At 37.9% G+C, this 25,730-nt stretch overlaps 1 protein-coding gene across 1 annotated transcript in view; it reads left to right on the top strand.

The window, feature by feature from the left end:
- Window positions 1-25,730, top strand: part of CDH8 (cadherin 8) — a 475,466-nt gene that overhangs the window by 269,542 nt on the left and 180,194 nt on the right. Inside the window, exon 6 of the mRNA XM_027842077.1 lies at window positions 2,348-2,601. Within this exon, the coding sequence (XP_027697878.1) occupies window positions 2,348-2,601 (254 nt within the window). The remainder of the gene's footprint in view (window positions 1-2,347; window positions 2,602-25,730) is intronic.

Here is a 25,730-nt window from a genome sequence, read left to right as displayed (position 1 = left end):
AATCTAATACCTACCTCAATTCCTGTCCCAATATCTCTCCATCATGTCCTACTAACACACTTCTGACCTTCTCAATCATCCCCTGGTAGTTGCACCTAATGACCCAGTGAGCAGAAGATCCCATACTATAATGAGCTACAGCCTTGTCTCCTCTCAATTTCCATTTGTCAAATAGATGAATGAAAGCAACTTAAGGCACAATGTGATGAAGCATTTGCAGCCAGTTGGCTTCAGATGCTTCCCTATATTAAAAATGGAAGCATTTTTAATATTGATCCCTCAGATTTTAATTATGCAGTGATTACTACACACCAAAGCATTTAGGTAATTTAGCAGCCTAAAAATAGTTGGCTGATAATGGTGGGGTAGCTTTAAAAACAGCAGGACTGTTTTGGGGGACTAGGGGATCTGAGTACCAAGAGCCCTGTTTGTGTCTAATACTAAGAAGTGAATAGCAATGAAAAGGTGTATAAAGGTGGCTTATGTTTGAAATAGAAGGTGAGAAAGGGCTATTTAAATCGACCAACCAAGACATGTTTCTGTGGGAGAAAAAGATGCTAAGGGCCCCCAATGTCATTTTTATTGTTATTATTAGTTATCCATTGGATACTATGAGACTTTTTTTATGAACTAAAGCAATTAACCTTTTGCTCCATCTCCATTCAGAGTTATTCATAAACTCAAAAGCCCTCAAATTGTCACTGTGAATATTTGTCTCTCCACCACGAGTCACTTCTGGGTTACAGTAGTGTTGCAGTAAGCAGTTTATAGGGAGTATTATTTACAAAAAGCAATAGATTTCTTTTCCACCAATGGAAATTCACGTCATTACAGTGTTGCTGGGCAAATTGTGGTTATGATGAGCAAGGAATCAAGTGTGTGATATATATACATACATATACATGTTTGTATATGTATATATGTATATGTTCATGTATGTATGTATATCCTGAGACCCACTGGTGTCTGCAGAGAAAATGAAATCACAAAATAGGTGCAGGAGGTATGATTGGCAAACTGTGGATATGCTGATGTTGAATAATCTATTCATAGGTACAAGTGCTAGTAATTTCAGAAAAGACGAGAAAAGTAAGTATGCTTGGCTTATTTACTAGAAAATTTTGCAAAAGAGCAAAGTCCCATTAGAGCACACTTCAAATACAAAAATCAACACAAATTTTTGAAAGTAAGAATGTATATTTAAGCTTTTACAGACTTTCTGAAAGAGTTTGATAATTTCTGTTCGTGTTCCCATTTTTATCCTACCTCGCACATCTTAAGTTCTATTTTTTATGAGAAATTGTAATGCAAATCTAACTACCTTTTTTGAGACATCTCAAATTTGTGTCCTTGAAATTTGAAATTATTATGAGATGCAGAGAATGGCATTGTGATGATGCAGATGCAGATGTGTGTTGTGTCAAGTTCTAATATGGATTTATTCAAGGAACATTTTTTTACCCAGTGCCTTCATTAGCTATGATTTTATGATTTTTAAAGATATGAAACATGAATGACTAAAATTTTGTCAGTAATGCTGCAATGAGGCAGCTTCAGGTGGCTTCTAAAAGGGTGGGAAAGGTATAAGCAATACTCTATTTATACCATCCTCTTTCTTGTCTTTGGGTGTCTAGTTAAAAAACAAACACACCAACACACATACACATACATACATCTCTTCATAAGGATACCTGTCTATGTAGTACAACAACAGGATAGAATGCTTTCAAGGAAATCCTGAGGAAAATAAACCTAATTTATTCTCCTGATTAATGGTGCAGGAATTCTTAGGAAGCAGAGTTATTTTTTTAAAGCATACTTACTTTTTTATTGGGATTAGTGTTAAATTCTGCTTTATACTGTCTCTTTAGACTAAACAGTGGTTATTTCTGTCCCTTTCCATTTCACATAGTGTTGTAGAAATAATAAAATATTCTTCTCAGATAGAGATGGTGTGCGATGCCTCCTTATCTCCTACTAGCAGAGGACCGATTAAATGTGTGATTAGTATGCAGGTCACATCAACACTAGTAAAATTTTATTACGGATTCAAAGTGAAATTTTGATGGTACAATTCATGACGAAGAATATTTTGTGAATTTCCCTGGAAAAGAGGAAAACAAAACAGAACAACGGGAGATTGCTTTCACTGAGCCTGTATAATAAACAAATATCAATAAATGCCTATAAAATTTACAGGTTGGATCCTGGGGAATGGGAAGCAATTGCATTAAAGCTCACTGAATGTGTTTAAATGCACATAACTTTCATCCATCAGCATTATATTCATTTGTTCTTGCTTCTGTGGTCATTAGTGAGAGACATTCATCTTTGTCATTCTTAACAGCCCCTGGACTTTGAGACCAAAAAATCCTATACACTGAAGGTAGAAGCGGCCAATGTTCATATTGATCCTCGCTTCAGCAGCAGGGGACCGTTCAAGGATACAGCTACAGTAAAAATCGTAGTGGAGGATGCTGATGAACCTCCTGTCTTCTCATCACCTACGTATCTTCTGGAAGTCCATGAAAATGCTGCCATTAACTCTGTGATTGGTCAGGTGACTGCCCGTGACCCTGATGTCTCTTCCAGTCCTATAAGGTATTTCTTCTTTAAAGTTAGTACTGGAAAGTCTGTTTGTTTGTTTGGTCAGTTTACCGAGTACATTTGCATACAGACAGCAACGATGTTAGAATGTGTGCCTTCTCCCCAGATTATGCTAAATTGTGACAGTTTCCTCCCCTTTGAAAAAGCAGAGTTGAAAATACTTACACAGCCTGGTTGAGTTCTCTTGTTTTTGTTGTTCTGTGTACTTGTTTTTAACAATAGAAAAGCAAACAACATTTGGTTATTTCTCCTCTTTTGACAGTTACAATGAATTAAATATAAGAAAGTGGAGAATCGAGACAGCAGGGCCTAACCCCTAAAGAGGCCTCTCTCTCATTTCTCTATTTGACTCTTAAGTAACCTTCTGATCTCTAGCTGGATAATTCTGATTGGTTAGCATTTCTGGAATGGTGCCATAGGGTAGATTTTGTTTTGTGTGTGTTTGCAAAAATTTCTTTTGTTTATACTTTCTCACCTTGGAATTCTTCTGAGAATGGGAAATAGTCTTTCATTTAGGTTTTCTAAAAATGAAGCTCAATTCTTCCTCCCTCTGGCCCTCCCCCAACTTGTATATGTCTTTTTCCCTTCGCCAATCGCCCATATGACAGGACAGGTACTCTAGCTAAATAGATTTCTTCCCAAAGAACACTGAAAATCTATAACTTGCTCACTGGTCTCCAGGGGTGAAGGGTTGGCTAATGATGTGTTTGAGTGTGGATTTCAAATATTGTCTTAGAGATTTTTTTTTTTAGGTATTAAAAAATACCTAGAAGGAAGTATATCTTTTCAAAGAATTTTACAGGTTAAAACACAAAATAGATAGCAGCTCATGCCTAACTCCAATACCAGTTGCTTTTTATACAAGTTTAAAAGCCCAATCCCCATTTTATTACCTGACTCCAGAAGACTATAGCCAGCACTCTACTTGGCTGTCTTATTTATTCACCTCAGTTTTAAAATACTGACTACTTTCTCACCTCCCAGCAAAGTGGCTAAGGCTGTGATGGTGAATGATTTCACATGGAATTGGAAACTGAATTGACCAGTCTGCTGGTAAACCATGAGCTTGGACAAAGAGAAGTCCACTGAACTTTTATAGTGGGACCATCTTGTTTGAAAATAAATCTGTTATGGTGGTAGTTACTGTTTTACTCTTCACTCCCAACCTTCAGGGCACTTAATAAACATGAAAAGACCACTGGTTTACTGTCAGGAGACTTGTTCAGCTAGGTGGTGCAGTGGATAGAGTGGTGGTCTTAGAGTCAGGAAGACCTGACCTCAAATTCAGCCTCACTATATGACCCAAGACAAGTAACTCAACTTCTGTCTGCCTCAATTTCCTCATCTGTGAAATGGGGGTAATAGTGGAGCCTATTTCCTAGGGTTGTTGTGAGGATAAAATGAGATATTATTTGTAAAGAGCACCTTAAAACACAATATAAATGATAACTATTACTGGGTTCAAAACGTGCTTCTGTGGCTTATTGCCTGTAACCTTAGGCTAGTGGCTTAACCTCTTTGGGCCTAGTTTGTTCTTTGTCATCTATAAAATGAGGAAGTTGGACTAGATGGTCACTGAAATTCTTTGGATCTCTAATGCTTTGATCATAAGATTATACAGGGAGAGAAATGGACTTTTCAGCAGAAGATCATTCTTTCAGAGTAGATAAACCATCATTTGGGAATCATGTGTTAGACAGGAGGGTAAGGTTGGACCTCCTTGACCTATTTTCAGCCTTAAAGAAATTCAGTGCATTATCAGCATCACAGTTACCCTCATTTGACATACATACATATGTATGTATATATGTATGTGTACTTATGAAGGAGTAATGACAAATAGTAGAGAAGACAACAACTAGTGAAGGAAACTGTTGGTATTCCTTATCTGATTGATTAGAGGGCTATACAGTCACTCTTTCAAGGTCACTGAGATAGAGTGCTGAGATGTGAACAGAGACAGATTTCCTTCCCCCTCAGTGACTTTAATTTAAATAACCTTCTCCTTTTCTTCCCTCCCCTAAATTACACATATAAAAGTTGAGAGATACACCAATTATATATGTAAACCTTGTTTCTCCAAATGAATGGAGGCTGGATTAGGGGAGGGAGGAGGGGAGGAGAGAAAGAGAAGGAGAAGCAACAGCCCCATTTCCCCATTTCTTCTCATTTACTCCAGTCTCAACTAAGAAATAAAGAGAGGGGGGATAATGTTATGGAATCATTTAAACAACATAGTTCCAAAATTTCAGTTTGGGATCAAATTAAATGTAATATGACTCCATAGAACAAGTGAAGGATAGAAGTGATTCACAGGCTGGTATTTATTATCTTGGTTTTCTATATTGTCTCAGATAGATTATGTTTTCCTCTCTATGCACAATCAGTTAATTTGTGTGCAAAGCTGAATTTTCCAACTAGCCAGTGCAATTCACAGCTCCCAAACTGTCTGTCAGGCTCAAAAAAAGGCAGCAATTTAACCTTGCTTTATCTGGAGGATACATATTCAGGGGGAAATTGTTGGTGGGGGAGAGGGAGAGGAGAAAAAAAGAAGAAGACTGAGTTATTATAGCTCCAGGACAGCAGTATTTTACACGCTGACAAAAATGTATTCATCTTTTATGCAAATATTTACTTTGTCATTCAACAAGAAATATATACTTATCAGAGCATGTGTCACATTACATTCCCTACTGTCCAGGCTGCCTTGGAGATGGAATGCGTCTTTTCTGTAACACACATGGAGATACAAATAACATTTTGTATTTTTAATAATGCTTTCAGGGGAAAAAATATGTGCTGTGACAAGGAGGCATGACTTCCCCATTTTTCCCTTGGGAAATATGCCTTTATGAAGCAGTTTCCACTTTGAAATGATCCATAATTTTCTAGGTTATTGATTATCAAATGATAACAGCTAGTCCCCCATCAAATCTCTAATTCAAATGCTAGCTTAATATATGTTTTTAATTAAAAATTACATTTTGAGAGCAATAAATGAAAAGAGATATTTCATTTGTAACAACTGCATACATAATAGCCTAATAAGCCAAATACAGTCAGGGTTTTGACATTGGATTATTGTAGTTTCTATCATTTCATCTACAGCTTTTCATAAGTAATGGTAGATTAGCTTAAACTATCCAAGGAGAGGAAAAATAGCATATTTCTGCCCTGCATGCTGCCAGGGACAGCCTAGCTCCCTTGTTACAGAAGTTCTACAATAACAGAAAGGAAGAGGTGAGCCTAGAATTTAGGAGTGACAGTCATTTCAGAGGAGTGCCAGCTGGCCCATTGGCTGTATGGGCCCACAGACTCCCTCCAGTCCCTCCATCTGGGTTCAGTGATAAAATTTGTCAAGAAGCCAACTTTTTTCTGAGGAAGAAATTTATGTCCTCTTGAATAAAACCAAGACTTGGAAGACTTCTTCCCTTCATGACTGGAAGTCAAACCTGGGCCCTGCTGTTACAATGGGTGGTTGCCTCCATTACCCACTATATCTGGCCCTGGCTCCAGTGATGCTTCACTCCCTTCATTCTCTGGCCATCTTCATGTAATCTATCCATGCCTCCCTCTGCTGCCATGTACCCACTATCCTTTACAGCTAGTTCTAAGATTATAAACATATCAACTTTTTCATTGCTGCTAGGAAGGGTGTGCTAATGTAGTCCCCTATAGCCTTACTCACCACCCCCTTCATTTTCCAATCCAATCTATAGCCACTACTTGCTTATATGTTGACTCTCACATTAGAATGTAAGTTTCTTGTGGCAGAGGCTATTTTCCCTATATATGATATATCTGAGCACTTAGCACAATGTTTGGTACACAGTAAGAACTTTATAAAGACTTTAAAAATCGTTTATATAATATGTGTATATGTGTATGTGTGTATGTATACATACACACATACATATACATATATATGTATGTACACACACACACCACACACTTGCATATGTGTGTATATGTGTTCTTAAATGAGAATTCAGGTAGTTTTGAATAGAATGTGTAATTCTTGGGAACTCTTCCTTAGAATATGATTTTAGAGGATGAAGGCTCCACTTCAAAAAAGTGATGAATCTTATTATTTGGTTTGTTCCATTTATACAGGTCCTACTTTAGCAGAGCTTTTATGTTGTAATAAATTTAAGAAGGAATGTGATTGTTCCTAGGCTCACTGAGTTTGTATGAACGGTTTCTTTCATTAATACGTACAACTCAAAGGACAATGGAAAGATGCAGCATAGACCCTTGCAGGCTGTGACATTTTTCAATGTGGAGTAGTGGTAAGAACATTGAATTTAGAGTGAGAAGACAGGTTCAAACCTCAGTCATGCTGTTCATTTGGTGGAGGAGGGGTAATTTTGGAAGAGCAAATTCACTCTACAAGCCTGAGTTTCTTCATCTTGAATGAGAGGATTCTGTTGGGTGATGTCTGTTGTGCATTCTAGCTCTTACTTGCCAAATTCAGTGGCCGTTTCTTAATCTCCATTCTCCTTAACCTCTTTGCAGAACTTTGACACTACTGATCACTCTCTCCTCCTTGATATTCTCTTCTCTCTAGGTTTTTGGGATACCATTCTCCTAGTTTTCCTCCTCCCTATCTGACTACTCCTTCTCTGTCTCCTTTGCTAAATCCTCCTCCAGATCAAGTTCTCCAACTGTAGGTGTCTCTCTGGGTTGTGTCCTGAGCTCTCTTCTCTTCTCCCTCTATACTACTTCACTTGGTGATCTCATCAGCAACCATGGATTTAATTAACATCTCTATGCTGGTGGTTCTCATATCTACCTTTCCTGTCCCAATTTCTCTGTTGACCTCCAGTCTTATAATTCCAACTGCCTTTCTTACATCTTGAACTGGATGTCCAATAGACATCTTAAACTCAACATGTCCAAAACAGAACTCATTATCTTTCCCTCTAAATACTCCCCTTCTTCCTACCTTCTTTATCACTATAAAGGGCAATATCATTCTCCCAGTCCCTCAGGTTCACAACCTAAAAGTCATCTTGGACTATACACTATCTCTCATCCTCCATATCCAAGCTGTTGCCAAGACCTGTTGATTTCATCTTTACAAGATCTCCCAGATACACCCCTTTCTCTCCTCTGACACTGCCACCACCCTGGTACTGACTCTTATTACTTCACGTTTAGAGTCTTTCCCCACTCTAATTCATGCTCTATTCAGCCACTAAAGTGATTTTCCCGAAGCATAGATCTAATCATGTCACACACACCCCACCACTGCCCCCAACTCAATAAACTCCAGTGGCTTCCTATTGCCTCCAGGAGCAAATACAAAATGTTTGGCATTCAAAGCCCTTCATAACTTAGCTACCTCCTACCTTTCCAGTCTTCTTATACCTTACTTCTCACCATGTATTCATTGATTCAGTGACATTGAACTTCTGGCTGTTTTACAAACAAGCTACTCCATTTCTCGGCTCCAGCCATTTTTCTCCAACTGTCCTCCATATCTGGAATGCTTTTCCTTCCTCCACTCAGACTACTGACCTTCCCTACCTTCCTTTAAATCCCAACTAAAATTCTACCTTCTACAGGAAACCTTCCCTAACCCCTCTTAATTCCACTGACTTCTCTCTTTTAATTATTTCCTATTTATCCTGTGGTTAGCTTGCTTTGTTTATATTCCTTTGAACGTTGTCTCCTCCATTAGATTGTAAGCTCCTTAAGGTCAGTGACTGTCTTTTATTTCTTTTTGAATCCCCAGAGCTTAACACAGTGCTTGGCACATGACAGGCACTTAAATGTTTTTTGATTGATTGATTGGGAAGGAATTGGTCATTTAGGAAGAGTGAAAGACAATACGTGAATAGCCAAAGTGCTATACTGATACCTATTTGAGATACAAGAAATGAGGGTATGGTCCCCAGAACACTGAGTAGATCTTTTGTGGCACTTTTATAGGATAACACAGTCAAGAATTATATGGGACAAGGCATGAAGAGGTTATAAAGCATCAGATTTCAGCTTAATATATATGGGGGAGGATGTTAATAATTGGTGTAGAGAACTCCCAGTGAATAAACTACATCAATTAAAGCAGATCGACAATTTTCTGCTAATAAGTGCTTTGGGCCAGATTTGAATTCAGAAAGATGAGTCTGCCTGACTCCAGGCATGGCTCTATATCCAATGCACCACCTAACTGCCTTTCAAAAATACTATAACTCAGGCCTGCACACCATATGGTCCGAGGGGCGCCTGCAGCTCCAAAGGATTTTGGGTGGGCCAAAAAAAATGTAGGTTGCCACTGTGCACTCTCCTGTTTGTCATGTGATGCATGGCAACCAACCATCATCAATCTGTCTCTAGTCTATCCCATCTGCAGCTTGAAGAAGTTTACAAGTTGTGCAGGTCTGCTATAACTCTTATTCATATTGGACTTTTAAAGGCCTACATAAGAACGTAAACTGCTTGAGAAAGGGGACTTTTTTTGTTTTGTCTTTCCATCTGGAGAGCCTAGCACAATTCTGTGCTCCTAGTCCTTGCCTACTGAATTGATTAGCCAGTACAAAGTGCTTTCTTCTACCACTATTGAGGTAGATAAGAAAAGCATTATTGTCTTCATCTGATAGCTAAAGAAAGTGATTTTCAGGGAGTAATTTGTAAAACAGAGTTAAGTGAATTACCCAAGGTCAGTCAACTAACTAATTATGGAACCAAAATTTGAACATTTGATTCAAAATTCAGTGCTCTTCCCAGTATACAATCCATGATTACATTTATTCTTTTTCTGGGACATCTCAGCCATTTCATAGGGTTTCACCTGTATTTGGAAAGCTTTATTCAGTTGAATTCTGTAACTGTGTGTTAAGAAATTACTATGTATAGGGTTTAGTGATAGGCACCAAGGAATTCGAAGATTCATTGTACTCTGACCATTTTTTTTAAATTAATTCATTTTGAATTATCAACAATCAGTCCCATAAGCTTTTGAGTTTTAAATTTTTCTCCCCTTCCCTCTTCACCTCCCTCCCCAAGACAATCTGATATAGGCTATACATATACATTCCTATTAAATATATTTTCACATTAGTGATGTTGCAAGTAAGAATTAGAATCAATAGGAGAAACCACCAGAAAGAGGAAACAAAACACAACAGAAGAAAAAAAAATAGCAAATAGTATGCTTGGATCTGCATTCAAACTCCATAGTTCTTTCTTTGGATGTGGATAGCATTTTCCATCATGAGGCCTTTGGAGAAGTACTCTGATCATTTTTTTTAAGGAATTTACAAATTTGTAGGTGATGACATGCATGAAAACAAAACAAACAAAAAAAAAGGAGTAGAAAGATTATGTTATAATATAAAAAGAAATGAACTAGGAGTCAGTCTACTGGGTTCTTATATAGTTTCTGATGTTTAGCCCACAGAAGAGAAGAGTTAGGGTGAATTAATCAGTCAAAATAAGGTCACTTCCAGCTTTACATCTTTAATTCTATGTGCCAGGCACTGTCACAGGCTTTAGGAATACAAAACAGAAGGAAAATAAACTCTGCCCCCAAGTAGCTTGCATTCAATTAAGGGAAACAATGTAGACACATACACATTTATATAAAACACAAAAATCAATGCAAGCATTTCAGGGAGAGCCACTAATGGCTTCATAGATACACAAATAGCATGTGTGTGTAGGGGTGGGGGGCGGTGTGCTTGAGCTGATCACTGAAGGAATATGAGGATTTTCAGAGATAGAGGCAAGAGGGAGAACATTCTGGCAACGGGAAAAAAAAAAATTTGCAAAGGGGTAGTGACAGGAGATGGATTGTTGTTCTTGAGGAATAGCAAAAAAGCCAGTTTGGATAATCCAGGGGTGAGGAACCTGCGGCTTCAAGGCCACACGTGGCCCTCTCAGTCTTCAAAGGACTGCATTTGAGAACCTAGAGGGCTACATGTGACTTCGAGGCCGCAGGTCGCCCACTCCTGGGATAGATCTTTGAGTATGTGAAAGAGAGTAATGCATAACTAACACGGAAAAAGTTTGGAGCCAGATTGTGAAGGACTTTAAAGAAGGACAAAAAGGGAAAAAAAAAGTCTTCAAATATTTGGAGGACTAGATTATACTAGAACGAGAAAGGGAAAGACTAGTTTTGCTTTGCTAAACAAAGCAAAGCTAGAACCCACATATGAAAGTTACAGAGTAGTAGATTTGAGCTCAAAATAAGGAACACCTTCCTAACAATTAACATGTCCCTGGGCTGCCTCGCTGGTCTTCAAATACTCTGCTAATGGAAGTCTTTTGAGGTTGAATGCTTACTTGTCAGGTTGATTCTTATTTCAGGTAATGATTGTACCAAATGATGGCTGAGCTCTTTTTCAATTCTGAAGTTGTATTTAATATGAGTTTAAATGTTTGGAAAGGAAAATAATGGGACAGTCCCATTAAAAACCAGGCTGAACATACACACAAACAAATAAAAACCTACCAGAAATGTCAAAACTCCTTTTCTGTTTGGATTAGGTATTGGTAAAAAAGTATATGTGGGGGGAGGGAGGGAGGGAAGATAATTGAAGTAGGTAAATTTGGTTGCCAGGGTAACTCACTCCTGACTGGAGAAAAAAATAACATATATATATATGAGATTCATGCTATCATTTCTCTTTTCACTAACTGAGGGAAGATGAATAGAGGAGATAAAGTCATTGAATGGAGTTAAGAGTTGTTCACTACTGTGCAATGAAGGAACAGGGACTCTTAAGCCCCTAGAATTAGGAGAATAACAATAAAAATCTTTTTCTAGGGCAATTAGATGTAGCAACGGAGCAATTAGTGCCTACAAGCCAAGTAATTGGGCAAGGTTTTTTGTTTTATTTGCTTTCTGGTTTTTTTTTTTTTTGCTTTTTTTTTTGGTCCTACTACAAAGCACATGTGAAAGAAGTTAAAGATTTTATTTAAAGCAGAATAAAGAAAGCCAGAGTTAAATTAAGTAGTGAGATATCAGTTGTAGTTTAATGGGAAAATGTAGTTGCTACTTCTAAGCAACTTTTTTCAGTACTCCAAGAAATAATATTCCTTATAGGTGGGATAGTGACACATATGGCAGTTAAAGATCAAAGACATCAATGGAGCAGGAAGGCAATATACCAGGCCTCTGCTGAGGCAGGTGACACCTAGGATTACCAGTGGAGTACCAAGATAGAAGGCAGTTTAGGAAGGAACAGAATTTAGAAGTAAGCATCCAGGTCAGCTCATCAGGGGACAGCCCAAGGAGGAGGATGTTAAGAAGAATAACATATGTAAGAGTGAGGCACTTGTTAGGCCAAAAACACACACAGATCTTATCTAGCAAGTCCAAGATCAAATAATAATCAGCTACTCTAAATTCTGCTGCATCCAGGGCCATGACCAGTCATCTTGACCTATGTCTTGCTGCTGGACTGTAATGGCTCTGGAGGACAGAGTGAGGCTGGTGACTTTGCACAACTCTGCCTCACTTGAATTCAATTCACTTGCAAGTCAAGACATCACCCTCCTGATGTCATTGGTTCTCTTCAAGAATGAAGTATGAACAACAACAAAGAACACCAAATTCTGCCATGAATACTATCTTTCCTTAAATTTGTTTTACAATTATTTAAGCATACTTGCTGATAGACTAATAAAGAGTTTCTTTGCATTGAAAAATGTATAGTTGACTAGTGGATGTATTCAGTGCTTGTAAACTACTATCCTGCTTACTTAACCAAATAAGGACTGCCTACCTATTTGACCAATGCAGTTATAGACAATTTAATTGCTGGTAGTGTCTGAAATTGCTCTCCCTGCACTTGAAAATAAATAGCTGGTATCTCTACAGGGTTGGGTTTCCAAATACAAATGTGTGACATGATGGCAAAGATAATTCTGGGTGGATTAAAACAAACATGATCACATTAAGTTTTTGTTTTCTTTTTTTTTTTTTTTTTTAGGCAATTGGGGTTAAGTGACTTGTCCAGGGTCATGTAGCTAGCAAGTGACAAGTGTTTGGTCTGAGGCCGAATTTGAACTCAGGTCCTCCTGTCAGGGCTGATGCTCTATCCACTGCACCACTTAGCTGCCCCCTCATTTTCTTAATGAACCTTTTTGCCCCCTCTCTCCCTTGAGATCATTGTTGTTGTTCAATCATTTCAGAATCATCATGACCCCTTTCTGGGTTTTCTTGGCAAAGATACTGGAGTGGGTTACCATTTCCTTTCCCAGCTCATTTTATAGATAAAGAAACTGAGTCAAACAGGGTTATGTGAATTGCTCAGGGTAACACCGCTACTAAGTATCTGAGGTTGGATTTGAACTAAGGTCTTCCTGACTCTAAGCCGAGAACACGATGTGCTATACGACTTAGCTTTCCCAAGACCATTGTAGCACATGTGAACTAGACAAAAGGAAGCAAGTGCAAAGGGTGAGAGGATATCAAGCCCCTGAATGTAGTTTGATGCAAAGTGCAAAAAAGTTGCTGTCAGAAGACCTGTGTACAAATCCTAGTTCTATACCTTACTTGCCGAGGGAATTTGGACAAGGACTTTGATATTCAATTTGTTCACCAATAAAAGTAGTAGTCATAGTAGTAGTAATAGCAGTAGTAGTCATCATTGTTGCCGTAGTAGTCATAGTAGTAGCAGTGATAGTAGTAGTAGTAACAATAATAACAACCACAACAATAATAGCATTTATATAGTATTTTAAGGTTTGCAAAGTGTTTTGCAAGTATTAACTCATTTTAATCCAAGCCTAGGAGAAAGGTGCTGTTTTACACATGAGGGAACTGAGGCAGACAGCTGTTAAGTGACTTGCCTAGGGTCACACAGTGAGTAAGACTCTAAGGCTGAATCTGAAGTCAGCTGTTATTAATGTCAGGTCCAGTCCTTAATCCATTACACCATCAAGCTGTCCTAAAGTGGGCATTTGAAAATCATAACGTTATTATGAAGAAAATTCTTTGAAAACTATAAAGTATTACAAAAATTTTAATGATTATAATTGTGGATAGGAAATTATCAAGAGGAAATAATAACTCTCACTGCGACAATGTTTAGAACTGTGAAGTTTCAGTTTTTCACTTAATATTTGAAGTGTCATAGCATGTCTTAAAGAAGAGAAACTGGGAGACACAGAGCTTTGAGTGAAAAGAAATTATTGTCAATATTGAAGAAATTATCTTGGATTACTCAAAGGCAAGGTTAGTGATACCATATTAAAGAAGCAATGTCATGTTTCCCTAACTATTGATGTTTCCTTGACTTGGAATCCAGAGAGTGAGGTTCACATCCAAGTTTCAGTAGGCTTTAAATATATGAACATGAGCAAGTCACTGGACTTCCAAACTTCCATTTTTACATTTATAAAATGGAGGTAGTAATTGTTCTGTTTAAATCACATTGTAAGCTAGTTTAAGGGAAGTGCTTTGTAAATCTTAAAGTGCTATGTAACCTTGGGTAGTTATTATCATTTGTCCTATGAATGGGAGACAGACTGGTATAATGAGAAAAAACAAAAACAAAAAACTGGATGGAAGAAAGGCTACTGGGTTTTAACCCTCGATCTGTCATTTCTTACTTCTGACCCTAACCAAGCTCTTTAATGCTTCTGAGTCTCAATTTCTTCATCTGTAAAATGGGGATAATAATATTCACATCCCTCCTCCCCTCTTAGGGTCTTTATAAGGGAAAGCCTAATTAAACCTGAGGTTTTTTCTTATTATTATTTTTCTAAATGAGTATGCTATAAAGGGCATTAGACTTAGAATTGAAGTTTAAATCTTGAAGGCTCAAATCTTGACTCAGTCACTTATTAATCTTGTTACTCTGGACCAGTCCCTTTATCTCCCAGAACCTCAGTTTATCAATTTTTAAAATCATAGTAACAATGATGACAATAATGATAACAACTACTAATATTTAAATAGTGTTTTAAAGTTTATAAAAAACTTTACGAGTTATCTCACTTCATCCTAGGAGGGAGATGCTATTGTTATCCCCATTTTACAAACAAGGAAACTGAGGCTGAGAGAGGTTAAGTGACTTTGTCAGAACCACACAGTTAGTGTCTGAGGCAGAGTTTGAACCCAGGTCTTCCTGATTCCAAGTCCTGTACTTCTCTTGGAGCACCATGACTGCAAATGTCCCAGCCATGAAATGGGCCTGCCATTCCTATCAGGTGACATACAGGTCAGTCAGGCCAGATCTTTGGTGCAATTTGATAGACATGAATTAGTCCTTGCGCTGATGGGAAGTGCAAAGGGTTCATTAGCAAGGCAGATGAGGACTGCTGAGGACAATGGCCCTGCAGTTCCAAGCACAAGGTGAGTCTTCACAATCTCTATTACCTCTCCCTTTAGCGTTGTTGGGTCTCAAGAGTCAAAACCTTTTATTGCATTAGTAGATTGAGACCTATTGCATTATTGATTTGGGGGAAGCATGATATAATATAAAGAGGAATTAGAATCAGGAGAGCTGGGTTCATCTCTGATACTGTTAGTCACCGAGTGACCTTGGACAAGCCACTTAAAAAAAACAAAACAAAACAAAACAACAACGCTACAATACAAATAGAACAAGTGAGACCATATGTCATAGGCAATAGACGACCAGAAATTAGTTATTCTAGAAAAAAAGAAAAAAGACCTGAGGGTACAGACTACAAACTCAATGGGAGTCTGTACTGTGGATGTGGCAACCAAAACAGCTTATGTGATCTTGGACTATTTTAAGAGGGGCGAAGCTTCCAAGAAGAGGGAGATGATATTCCCACTTTACTCTGCCCTCATCAAACCGCATTTGAAGTTCTGTGTTCAGTTCTGGGAGTGATGGTTTAAAAAGGACATTAATGAATTGTAGAACGTGGACAGGAGGGCCGTCGGGATGTGAAGGATCCTGGGTCCATGAATTATGAGAATTGACTGATGGAACTGGGGAAGTTCAGCCTGGGGAGGGGAAGACTTACAGGGGACGTGATAGCTTGTTGCAGGTATTTGAAGGGCTACTGGCTGGAGGCGGGACCACTTTGTTAAGTATGGCCACAGAGGGGAGACCCCTCTGGATGAAGTTGCAAAGAGACAAGTATGGGTTCAATGTCAGTGAGCCCACCCCCTGGCAGGGGCAGGCTGGTCATAAAACCTTCTGGGATTTTTGGTTCTTCTCAGTTTAGGAAGATAGAAGATTAACAGATCAGCCCCTGAAAGGTGGGAATAGGGCAGAGATTTTCACATACGGTAATTTTTTGATGAAAAGAAATCAGAAAAAAGGGAAGAGTGGTAGTTGACCCACACAGCGATCGGGGCAGAGGCCGTTGCCTGCCATGTTTGTGGTTCCCTTCTGAAAGACAAAGAGAAATGGTCCACATTTGAATAGACAAGCTGGGAGCTGTGTGTGACTGTGTGTGCTTTTTGGTAGTTGAGGACTTGCTGCTCCACTAGCAGCAGCACCGAGAGAAATCAGCCGGCTGAGAAAGGAACAACGGGCAGGTCCTACCCTACCCTACCCCGGCTGCGCTTTGTGTGCGTATGTTTAATTTACTCTGTTAAAATACATTTGCCAGATTTAGTTTTACTTCCCACAAACACCTGCGGTCGACCCTGTCCTTACGTTGCCGTGTTTCTCTTTTGCAGCATGAGGGCACGATGAGAGCTAGGAAGGGTCTTTCCTAGTGCAGGCCTAGGAGCTCCACCCTTAGCCCATCGTCAGAAAATTTTACTCTCCAACTGAGCATAACCAAGAGCCATTTCATACCTAGCCTTCTAAGTACAGAATCGCTATGACTTCGGGTCCTATTGCATAAATTTACCTCTTAGACAGTAGTAGAAATTGCATCAGGAGAAACAACTTAAAAACAGAAACAAAAAAACCTTCCTACTAATGGGAGCTGTCCTATAGCAGAATGATTGCCTAGAATGGTGGTAGTTGCTTCCTCCTTGGATATCTTCAAGCATAGGCCATATGACCACATATCAGACATGTTCTAGTGGGGATTCCTTTCATGTTTGGTTTGGACTGGATGGCTGCTGAGATTACTTTTCCAATTCTGTGATTCCTTCCGACTTGGGAAGACCTGGTTCAAGTATTATCTCCGACGCATAGAGACTGTGTGAGCCAGGACAGGTCACTTCATCTCCCTGATGTCTCAGGGGTCAGTCTGCATTGATAGAAGGAGTCTGCTTACTGGAAGTTCCCTAATGAATTTCAGGTCCAAATCAAAAAAGTATGTACAGCATTGGACTAGGTTTTGGAAGAAGCAATTGGTTAAGATGTCTGGTACCTATCCTTAAGAAACTTAAAGTCTAAGAGGCAGATATAATAGCAGCATGGATAGCTTTAAAGTAAGTGTCACAGTGATAACTGTACATAAGGCTTGTGATATAAAGTGATCTATAAAGTCCAAGGTGTAGGCAGCTAGGTCATGCAGTAGATAAAGTGCTGGGCCTAGCATCAGGAAGACTCATCTTCATGAGTTCAAATCCAGCCTCAGACACTTACGAGCTTTGTGACCTTGAACAAGTCATTTAACCCTGGTTGCCCCAATTTCCTCATCTGTAAAATGAACTGGAGAAGGAAATAGCAAATCACTCCAGTATCTCTGCCAAGAAAACCCCCAAATGGGGTCACAAAGAGTCAGACATGACTGAAAAATGATTTAACAACAACAAAGTCCAAGGTAGGAGATGAGAAATCACTTTTGACGAGGGGAAGTAGGGCACGATGAAGGAAGAGTTGCGTGTATTGGACTTTAAGAAATGGGCAGGGCATTTGCAGGCAAAGAGGATAGGGAGGGCACTCCTTGTGTAGGGAACGCTATTAGGATTACCATGGAAACACAAGCATGCACAAGCACTCTTTGAGTGCTGATCTCTTCTAGTTTAAAACATGGGAGAACTGCAGGAGATTAAATGGTCTTAAGGTGGTATCCTATTCTTAAAATTTGATTTTCTTTAATAAAACTTAAAGAAACTGGACATTTGATGTTTTTATATGCCACTCATGCTCTTAGAGGTAATCTAGACCTATTTTTTCATTTCATAAAAGAGGACACTAAAGTCTATAGGGGATATAATTTGCCTAAGATTACATAAATACCAGGATTTGAAGCTTGGGTCCTTTGAGTCCAAACTGAGAGCCTTTCCTATTACACCATGCTATACAAAATAATGGCTTTTTACAAAATATTACAACAATAGGTCATAGTATTAACAATGTAAGAATCACAGTAAGCAACCGTTTTTCACAGAATCCATAAGAGATCACCCAGTCAACCACCCCCACCCAAAGCACGAATCTTACTTGGGCAATAGATTTTCAGCAATAATATGCATGCACATCTTCTATAAGATTCAGGCATCCTGCTTTGCCTCATAAACTTCTTAAAGAGAAGTGCATAATGACATTTTAAAACCTTTAGCTTTCAAATAAATCCTTTGACCTGCTCTGTGGAGTCAGGGAAATTATCTCTCTCATACTTACTTCCAGGACTCCAGGAGGTCCCAGTTTCCATGGCCTCTGATAGGGTTGTACTCACATTCAGGCCACTATAATAATTTGGGATTGTGTGTTTAATAGCTGTTGAAAAAGCTCCAGTTCTCCCACGGTGGTAAAGAAGGGCATCCTGAGAAATGTCAAGGTGTTTACCTGTTTGGAGTTGGTAATTCATTGGTTGCTTGTGACAATTTATTGTCTGATGTTCTTCCTTTAGATCCGTCCCCACCCCAGCTATCAGTACTTATTACAGTTACGCGATTTAGAGAATCAAAGCAGGTTGCTGCCACTCTTTGAACATTATGCCCTCATCAGCATGGCCTACTCTAAGTGCTTAACATTGGCAGGTCATGTCTGCCTAACAATAGTTTGATTTTAAAGTGGAGGTTTTCTTCCAGAGGCCTTAATCAGAGAATTTTCCTCCCTGGACCAATCTCCAAATTTAGCATAACCCATTTGCTATCCTAGTGTGAGTCTGTTCTTGTGCTTTCATGAAACAAGACTAAATTAGTCAATCAGTCAACAAGCATTGATTAAGCCCCTCCTGTTTTCCAGTCATTTTACCAAGCACTGGAGATATAAAGAAAAGCGAAATCAGTCCTTGCCCTCAAGGAGCTCACAATTTAATAGAATAAAGTAATGTTTATAAACTTACAGACCTTCAGAATGAAAATCATTGGACTTCACTAGTAATTAATTAATTAATAATTAATTAAACAATTAATTAAATAATTATTTAATTAATAAATTAATTTTAAAAAAGGTAGCGTAGTAAAGAGAACGCTAGACCTGGAGTGAGGAAAACCTGAGTTCAAATCTCACCTCTGATACTTACTAGCTCTGTGTCCCTGGGAAAGTCACTTATCTCTTTCTCAGGCTCATTTTGTTATCAGTAAAATGGGGATACTAATATTACATAAAATGCTTTGCAGACTTTTAAGTGCTCTATAAATGTTACCTAGTAGTAGTATTTTTCATTATGACCATAGCAAGGAGAGAGAAAAAAATAAATCTTCTTCTCTAGGTCCTATTGTATATAATACTTTAAACCTTAAGCCACTGAGCACCCTCTGAAACAGGTAATATAAGAGTTTGGAACCACATTTACAGTTATGGAAAATGAGATTGAGAGAGGTAAAATAAATAAATAAATAAAATGACTAGCCCAAGGTCACAGCAATAGTAAGTACTAGAACCTGGATTCCAATTCACCATTATTTCTCCATTCTATTTATTTTGCAGAGGAATTGTGAGGAAAATCAGTAACCCTTGAAGTTCTACAGGTGGGAATTATTCTTAGACTATGCTGTCTCTCTAATATGCAAACATTTTATTTCAGGGACTTCCACTGTAATTTGTCCCTACACATTGGTTCATGGAAATAATGCCATAGTTTTCCTAGATTGATAGAATTAGATTCAGCACTAGAAGGAATTTTAAAAGGTCACCTAGTCCAAACCCCTCACTTTGCATATGACAGAGTAATCCCAGTAGGGTGAATGACAAGTCCAAGATCATACATGTAGTAGGTATCAGAATCAGACTTTGAACTCCAAAGTCATTGCTCTCCAAAGGCATCTTTCTGTCTGTCTCTGTCTCTCTGTCTCTGTCTCAGTATCTGTTTCTCTCTCTTTTTCTCCCTCTGTCTTCTCTGCCTTTTTTCTTTTCTTTTCTTTTTTTTTTCTTTAGGCAATTGGGGTTAAGTGACTTGCCCAGGGTCACACAGCTAGCAAATGTCAAGTGTTTGGTCTGAGGTCGGATTTGAACTCAGGTCCTCCTGACTTCAGGGCTGGTGCTCTATCCCCTGCACCACCTAGCTGCCCCTGTTTTTCTTTTCTTTAAAGGGAATCACCTTAGAACGAGACAGAATGTTGAATTTGGAGTCAAGGAAGAACTGAGTTAAAATTTCTGTCTTAGACACTTACTACCCATGTAACCCTGGGCAAATCACTTAACTTCTTTCTGCTTCAGTGTTCTCATTTGTAAAGTGACGCGCATAATATGTAGTATATATACGCACATACATAGCACTTTGTAATAGTGATATATAAACATTAGCTAGCAGCAGCAGTAGTGGTAGCAGTATATTTCATCTATGAGTGACAAAGAGTTTTAGTAACTTAGTCAATAAACACCTATTAGGTGCCTCCTAATTTGATAAACTTTCATTATGCTATAGATGCTTAATATGTCAGGTACTATGCTAGGCCTTGTGGATACAAAGAAAGGGACAAATAGTTCCTGCTCTCAAGAAGCTCACAGTCTAATGGGGGAGGCAACATGCAAGGAACTACATATAGATGAGATATATACAGGATATATTGAAAATAAGAAAGAGAAGGCACTAGCATTAATTAACTAATTCATGAATTAATGTATTTTAGGACTTGCTAAGTGCCAAACATTAGATTATGCATTAGGTATACAAATATAAAAACAAAGATGGTCCTTGTGTTCATTGAGCTTACATTCTAATGGAGCAACAGCACACACAGGGAAGTGTGGCAAGTTACAGGGATGGAGAAAGGAATCATAAGGGAGTATATTGACATAATCCATTCAGAAACAATGGCAGATTTGAGTTGATCATAGTTTATGGTTCCAGAACTGGAGAGACAGAGACAGAGACAAAGACAGACACTGAAAACGAGAGAGACAGAGAAACAGAAACCGAGAGAGATGGAGAAAGAGACACAGAGAGAGGTGGGGAGAGAGGAAGAGAGAAAGACAAGACAGAAACACAGAGAGACAGAGAGACAGAAACAGACAGAGAGAGAATATGTGTGTGGGGTGGGATGGAGGAATAGAAATGCAATGGAATAATATGACAGTTGTCCAAGAAGATATAATCGAGGTGGCTAGAGAGGAGAACTGGTGAAGGTGGAGAGGAAGTAACCATTCAGGAGAAGAGGGGTTCCAGTGTGGACATTCTTCTAAGCATGGTCTTAGGTACAGGTGACTGGACACTTAGAGAGGAAGTTATGGAGATAAGATTTTAACTGGGTAGATCTTTCAAGTAAATGCATTTTACTTTTGGGACAAGAGGCTTATATGCACCCTTATGTTCCACTCTTACTCTCTAAGGAGTTAAACATCTCAGACCAATGTCTATTAGCTTTCCAATGATCTTCATAATCCTTTCTTGATGTATTCCAGCAACATTTATTTCTTTTATTTTCTAATAAACATTTTCTATTTCTTAGAAATCAATTTCGGTGGCCTAAGTTTAGCTCACTATGTAACTATACATATAAAACTATATATATATATATATATATATACACACACATATATATATAACTATATATATAACTATATAGCTATATATATATATGTATATGTGAAAAAGAGAATAAACAATAAATTTCTTGTCTCCTGCCATCCCTGTCCTCCTACAAATTTTGAAATCATCATTGCCCTTTGGTGACTCTACTTGTCAGAAGCAAGCTCCACTATGGCCCCTCACTGCCCAGTTCCCATGTTTGGAGTTTCTTCATTGGCAATAGGATTGGTTTCTTAATTCCCTGCATGTCCAAGCACCCTGGATTCAATATTTTCTCCTCTGCTAAGGTATAGCTGTTTATCTCTGTCACTAAGAAACATGCCCTCCTGGTCAGGCATCCTGAGCATGGGATGATTTACAATATCAGGTTTTTGATTCAGACCTCAGCAGGAGAAGAGATAGGAAAGAGGCTCATCTGGGAGCCTTCAGTCCAAGAGATCTGTCATCATATTCCTTATTCTCCCATCATCAGAGAGTCAGAACCTTTGAAAAGCTGCAAATAATACATAGCACTTCAATGACAATTCAGGTTTTCCAAGTGGCTTTTTCTCTTTTCTGATGGTTTCTGTGGGAAACATTTACCAATTTGTTTTTTCCCTAGAAGTAGTTAGTTACTCTGTCATCAAATTGAGTAACAGCAAGAGAGCTACCCTTTTTAAACAACATTACAGCATAGTGAGGAATTTTTTTTTCACTGTGTTGATACATCTTGAACCTTTAGAGTAGCATGAAAATAATACTTGTATATTATTTTGTATAATATACATATATTATAATTCACTATTATATAACTAAAATATTTAGCTACATTAAATGATTAATCAGTGCTAATATAAATAATATGCTATGTTCTGTTATACATTAAATTTCATATTCCACGTTGTAGATATTGTTTTTCTTAGAATTATTATTTTACTATTTTGGACAGGACTATGATTTTATTGGCAAATGGAGTTTCAGGTTAAAAATGTTCTCTACCAACGAATATAGGCACCTCCTTTACAATTTTTAGGCCTAGAGAGATGCCTGGCTTACCAAGAGGTTAATGGATTTATCCAGGGTCACATAACCAATATATCTCAGAAGGAGAACTTGAATGCAGATCTTCCTAAGTGATGGTAACTCCCTTTCCATTATGCCATCTGGCCTCTCCTTCCCCATTATTAGAAGTGTTAAATAATGCTGCATTACTGCTAATTGTTGGGAGCTTGGATAAGAGATTCTAGTTCCAATGCTGGTTGATATTGGACTAATTCCCTTCAAACTCTAGAATTTTTTTATATGACAAATTAAATTTGAATGGATTGTTTTCCATTCTTTTGCATATAATTTTGATATTATATGTAGGCATCACTTTAAAGTGAAAGTGGTCTTAAAGGGTATTATAAGGAATGGAACAAGAAACTCCTCACTCCTGACTCCATAATCACACAATTAATTTCACTATTCTTCTTCTGAACTGTGTCAAGTATAGAGAAAAGAGCACAGAAATGAGATATATTGCATAAGTACTGAATTTAGAGTTAGCAGAACTGAGTTTGAGTCCCTTTTCTGCAAATTACTATCTGTATAAATTTAGATAGGTATGGCCTTAGATGGGTCATCTCTAAAGTCCTTTGAGGTCTAAATCTTATAGTGCATAGTAAAATACTGAAATACATTTGTGATGTCACCAATGGGGGAGTTTTTTTTTTCAGTAACAGATATCATAACTAAGGGAGACAAAATGCTGTAATGGAAGGACCACACTAGAAAACTGAATAAATTACCTGCTTTCCTGCCTCTATCACTTAGTTGATCTGTGACCTTGGTCAAGTCACTGGAACAATCTGAGATTTTATTCTTTACTGTGAAATTTTGTCATTTCCATTAAAATTGGATGACAAGATAGGGATAAAGAATGTGCTTGTGATTAAAGAATAAATGAATAAATGGATGAATGGAAAACACTGGGAATACAAACAGAAAATCCGAGACAGTCATCATTCTCAAGAAAGGAGCTCACATTCTAGAAGAGGGAGAAAAACACACATAGGAGATTTCAGCTGTAAGTTAGATGGAAAGATCCCCTAGTCCACAGGGGGCATGAGCAAAGCACATGATAATGCACAATCTTTACTGTCATTTTCACTAATATAACCATATCTATTTCTAATGTTTAACCATTTCATACATTTCGGCAAATAGGGAACTCCAAGATGCAGAAACTTCCTGTACCAGCACAGGCTGTTCCTTTTTCTGAAACTTATATTTTTAGGCAGCTGTCTGAAGCTTTCAAAAGCTTAAGTTACCCAAGGTATCACAGAAGCCTGTTTCAGAAGCTGGACAGTTAAAAAGAAAAGATCTTAATCTGGGGTTTGTTAATTTTTAATTAAAATACTATATTTCCTTATCATTGATGTCCTCTATAATCTTATGTATTTATTTTATATATTTAAAAGAAAATTCTTCTGAGAAAGTGATCCATTGGTTTCATTAGATTGACAAAGGGATCATTGTGTGTGGTCAGACAGGAAAAAATTTAAAGAGTTATCAAAAAATACGTGTGTATGTGTATGTGTGTGAGTGAGTGAATATTACACTTGTGGGACAGCTAGGTGGCACAGTGGAAAGAGTGAGAGGCCTGAAGTCAGGAAAACTCATCTCCTTAAGCTCAAATGTGGCCTCAGACACTTACTTAGTTGTGTGACCCTGGCCAAGTCACTTAACCTTGTTTCCTTCAGTTCTTCATCAGTAAAATGAGCTGAAGAAAGAAATGGCAAACCACTCCAGTATCTTTGCCAAGAATAATTCCCAAATGGGGTGAAAGAGTTGTATCAGACACAACTAAACAACAACAACAACAATGGTTTAGAATTCATAGTGGAACCTTTTGTTTGTTTTTAAAGTTACAAAAAGATTGGAAATAGAATTTTCTGTCTTTCGGAATGCTATGTTTCTTAGACACATTTGGACTATACTAAAAAGCAAGCTAGAAAATTCAAAGGATGGAAATACAGACGATAGTACACTACCCAAATGACACTTGAAACTTAAACAAAAGACTGTCAGCTGCCTGAGGGCAGGACCTGGTTTGTTTTGGTCTTTGTATTCACAGTAGGGTAGTATTAGAACACTGCACCACTATGTACCAGAAAACAACCTTCATGGAGCTTGAAGGCAACATCCACAAGACTGTGGATACTTGAGAGATGTTTTATAAATCTAATTCGTTATTAGTATGCTTTTAAAATAAAGAATCTTTTTTTTTAATTAGGGAACTCCCGGTGTGGAAACTCCCTACCCCCAGCTCCAGAAATTCAGATCTGTAATTTGTAACTTGCAGTCTTCAAGAGTTGCCTGGGGAATTAATATGTGAAAACAAAATATCCTTATTACAAGTCCAGCTTTCTACCACTATACCATGCTACCTATAATTTAACCTGTTATCCAGATGTTTTCAAAGCAAAGAGAACCAGCTTTGCATAAGAATTATCCATTTAACCATGAAATAATAAAGTTCTGTGTGACTCCCTAAAGACAATCTAGGAATGTAAAACTTGATTTTGAAACATGCCTGGGAGGGCTTAATATGAGAAAGGATCTTATGATCATCCAGTCTAATTGCTCATTTTAGAGATGAAGAATATGATGCTCAGGCAGGTAAAGGTAAACTTTCTTACCTCTGATCACACAGGTTACGGTAATAAGGGGAAGAGTCAGTGAAAAGAGCTTTGGATTCAGAATTAGAAGACTTTGGTCTCCTTCAGCCACTTCTTAACCATGAGACTTTAGCCAAGACACTTCACTCTAACTTCACCTGACTGGTCTATAAATTGGAGATAATATTTATACTACATACCAAATAAGATTGTGTCGAGGAACTCTGTAAACTGTAAAGTCATATAGACATGTGATTAACCATTATTATTCCTATAATATTTGTTTGGTGATTTGAAAAATCTGTCTTCCTTTTCTTTGGTTAAAATTTGGAGTGAAAACTTTTTGAGGTAGGGAAAAACTTTTAGGCATGTAATCAATATACTTAGAACATGTCATATCAATAAAATTTAATATATTTCTACTTCTTACATACAAACATCCAAACACACTGAGCTACTAGGAAACCCTTATGTGTATGTCTGCACGTGTGTATGTGCAGTGCACTTGTATGTATTTGTATATATTTGTGTACACACTTTTTTATCTGCATATGTGTATATGCACTTAAATGTATACACACATACATGTATATGTGTATATATGTATAACACACATACATAATGTAAGAAAGATAAGAGGTTTTGACTATTATCAAACAGGGTAAATTAAAAGTCATTAAGAATTATATCCTTGGGGCAGCTAGGTGGCGAAATGGATAGAGCACT

This window comes from Vombatus ursinus, unplaced genomic scaffold, assembly GCF_900497805.2.
Source record: "Vombatus ursinus unplaced genomic scaffold, bare-nosed wombat genome assembly UNPS02014864.1, whole genome shotgun sequence".
Taxonomy (NCBI): Eukaryota; Metazoa; Chordata; class Mammalia; order Diprotodontia; family Vombatidae; genus Vombatus; species Vombatus ursinus.
Note: the sequence above shows the minus strand (reverse complement) of the source record. Positions and strands in the feature narration are given on the sequence as shown.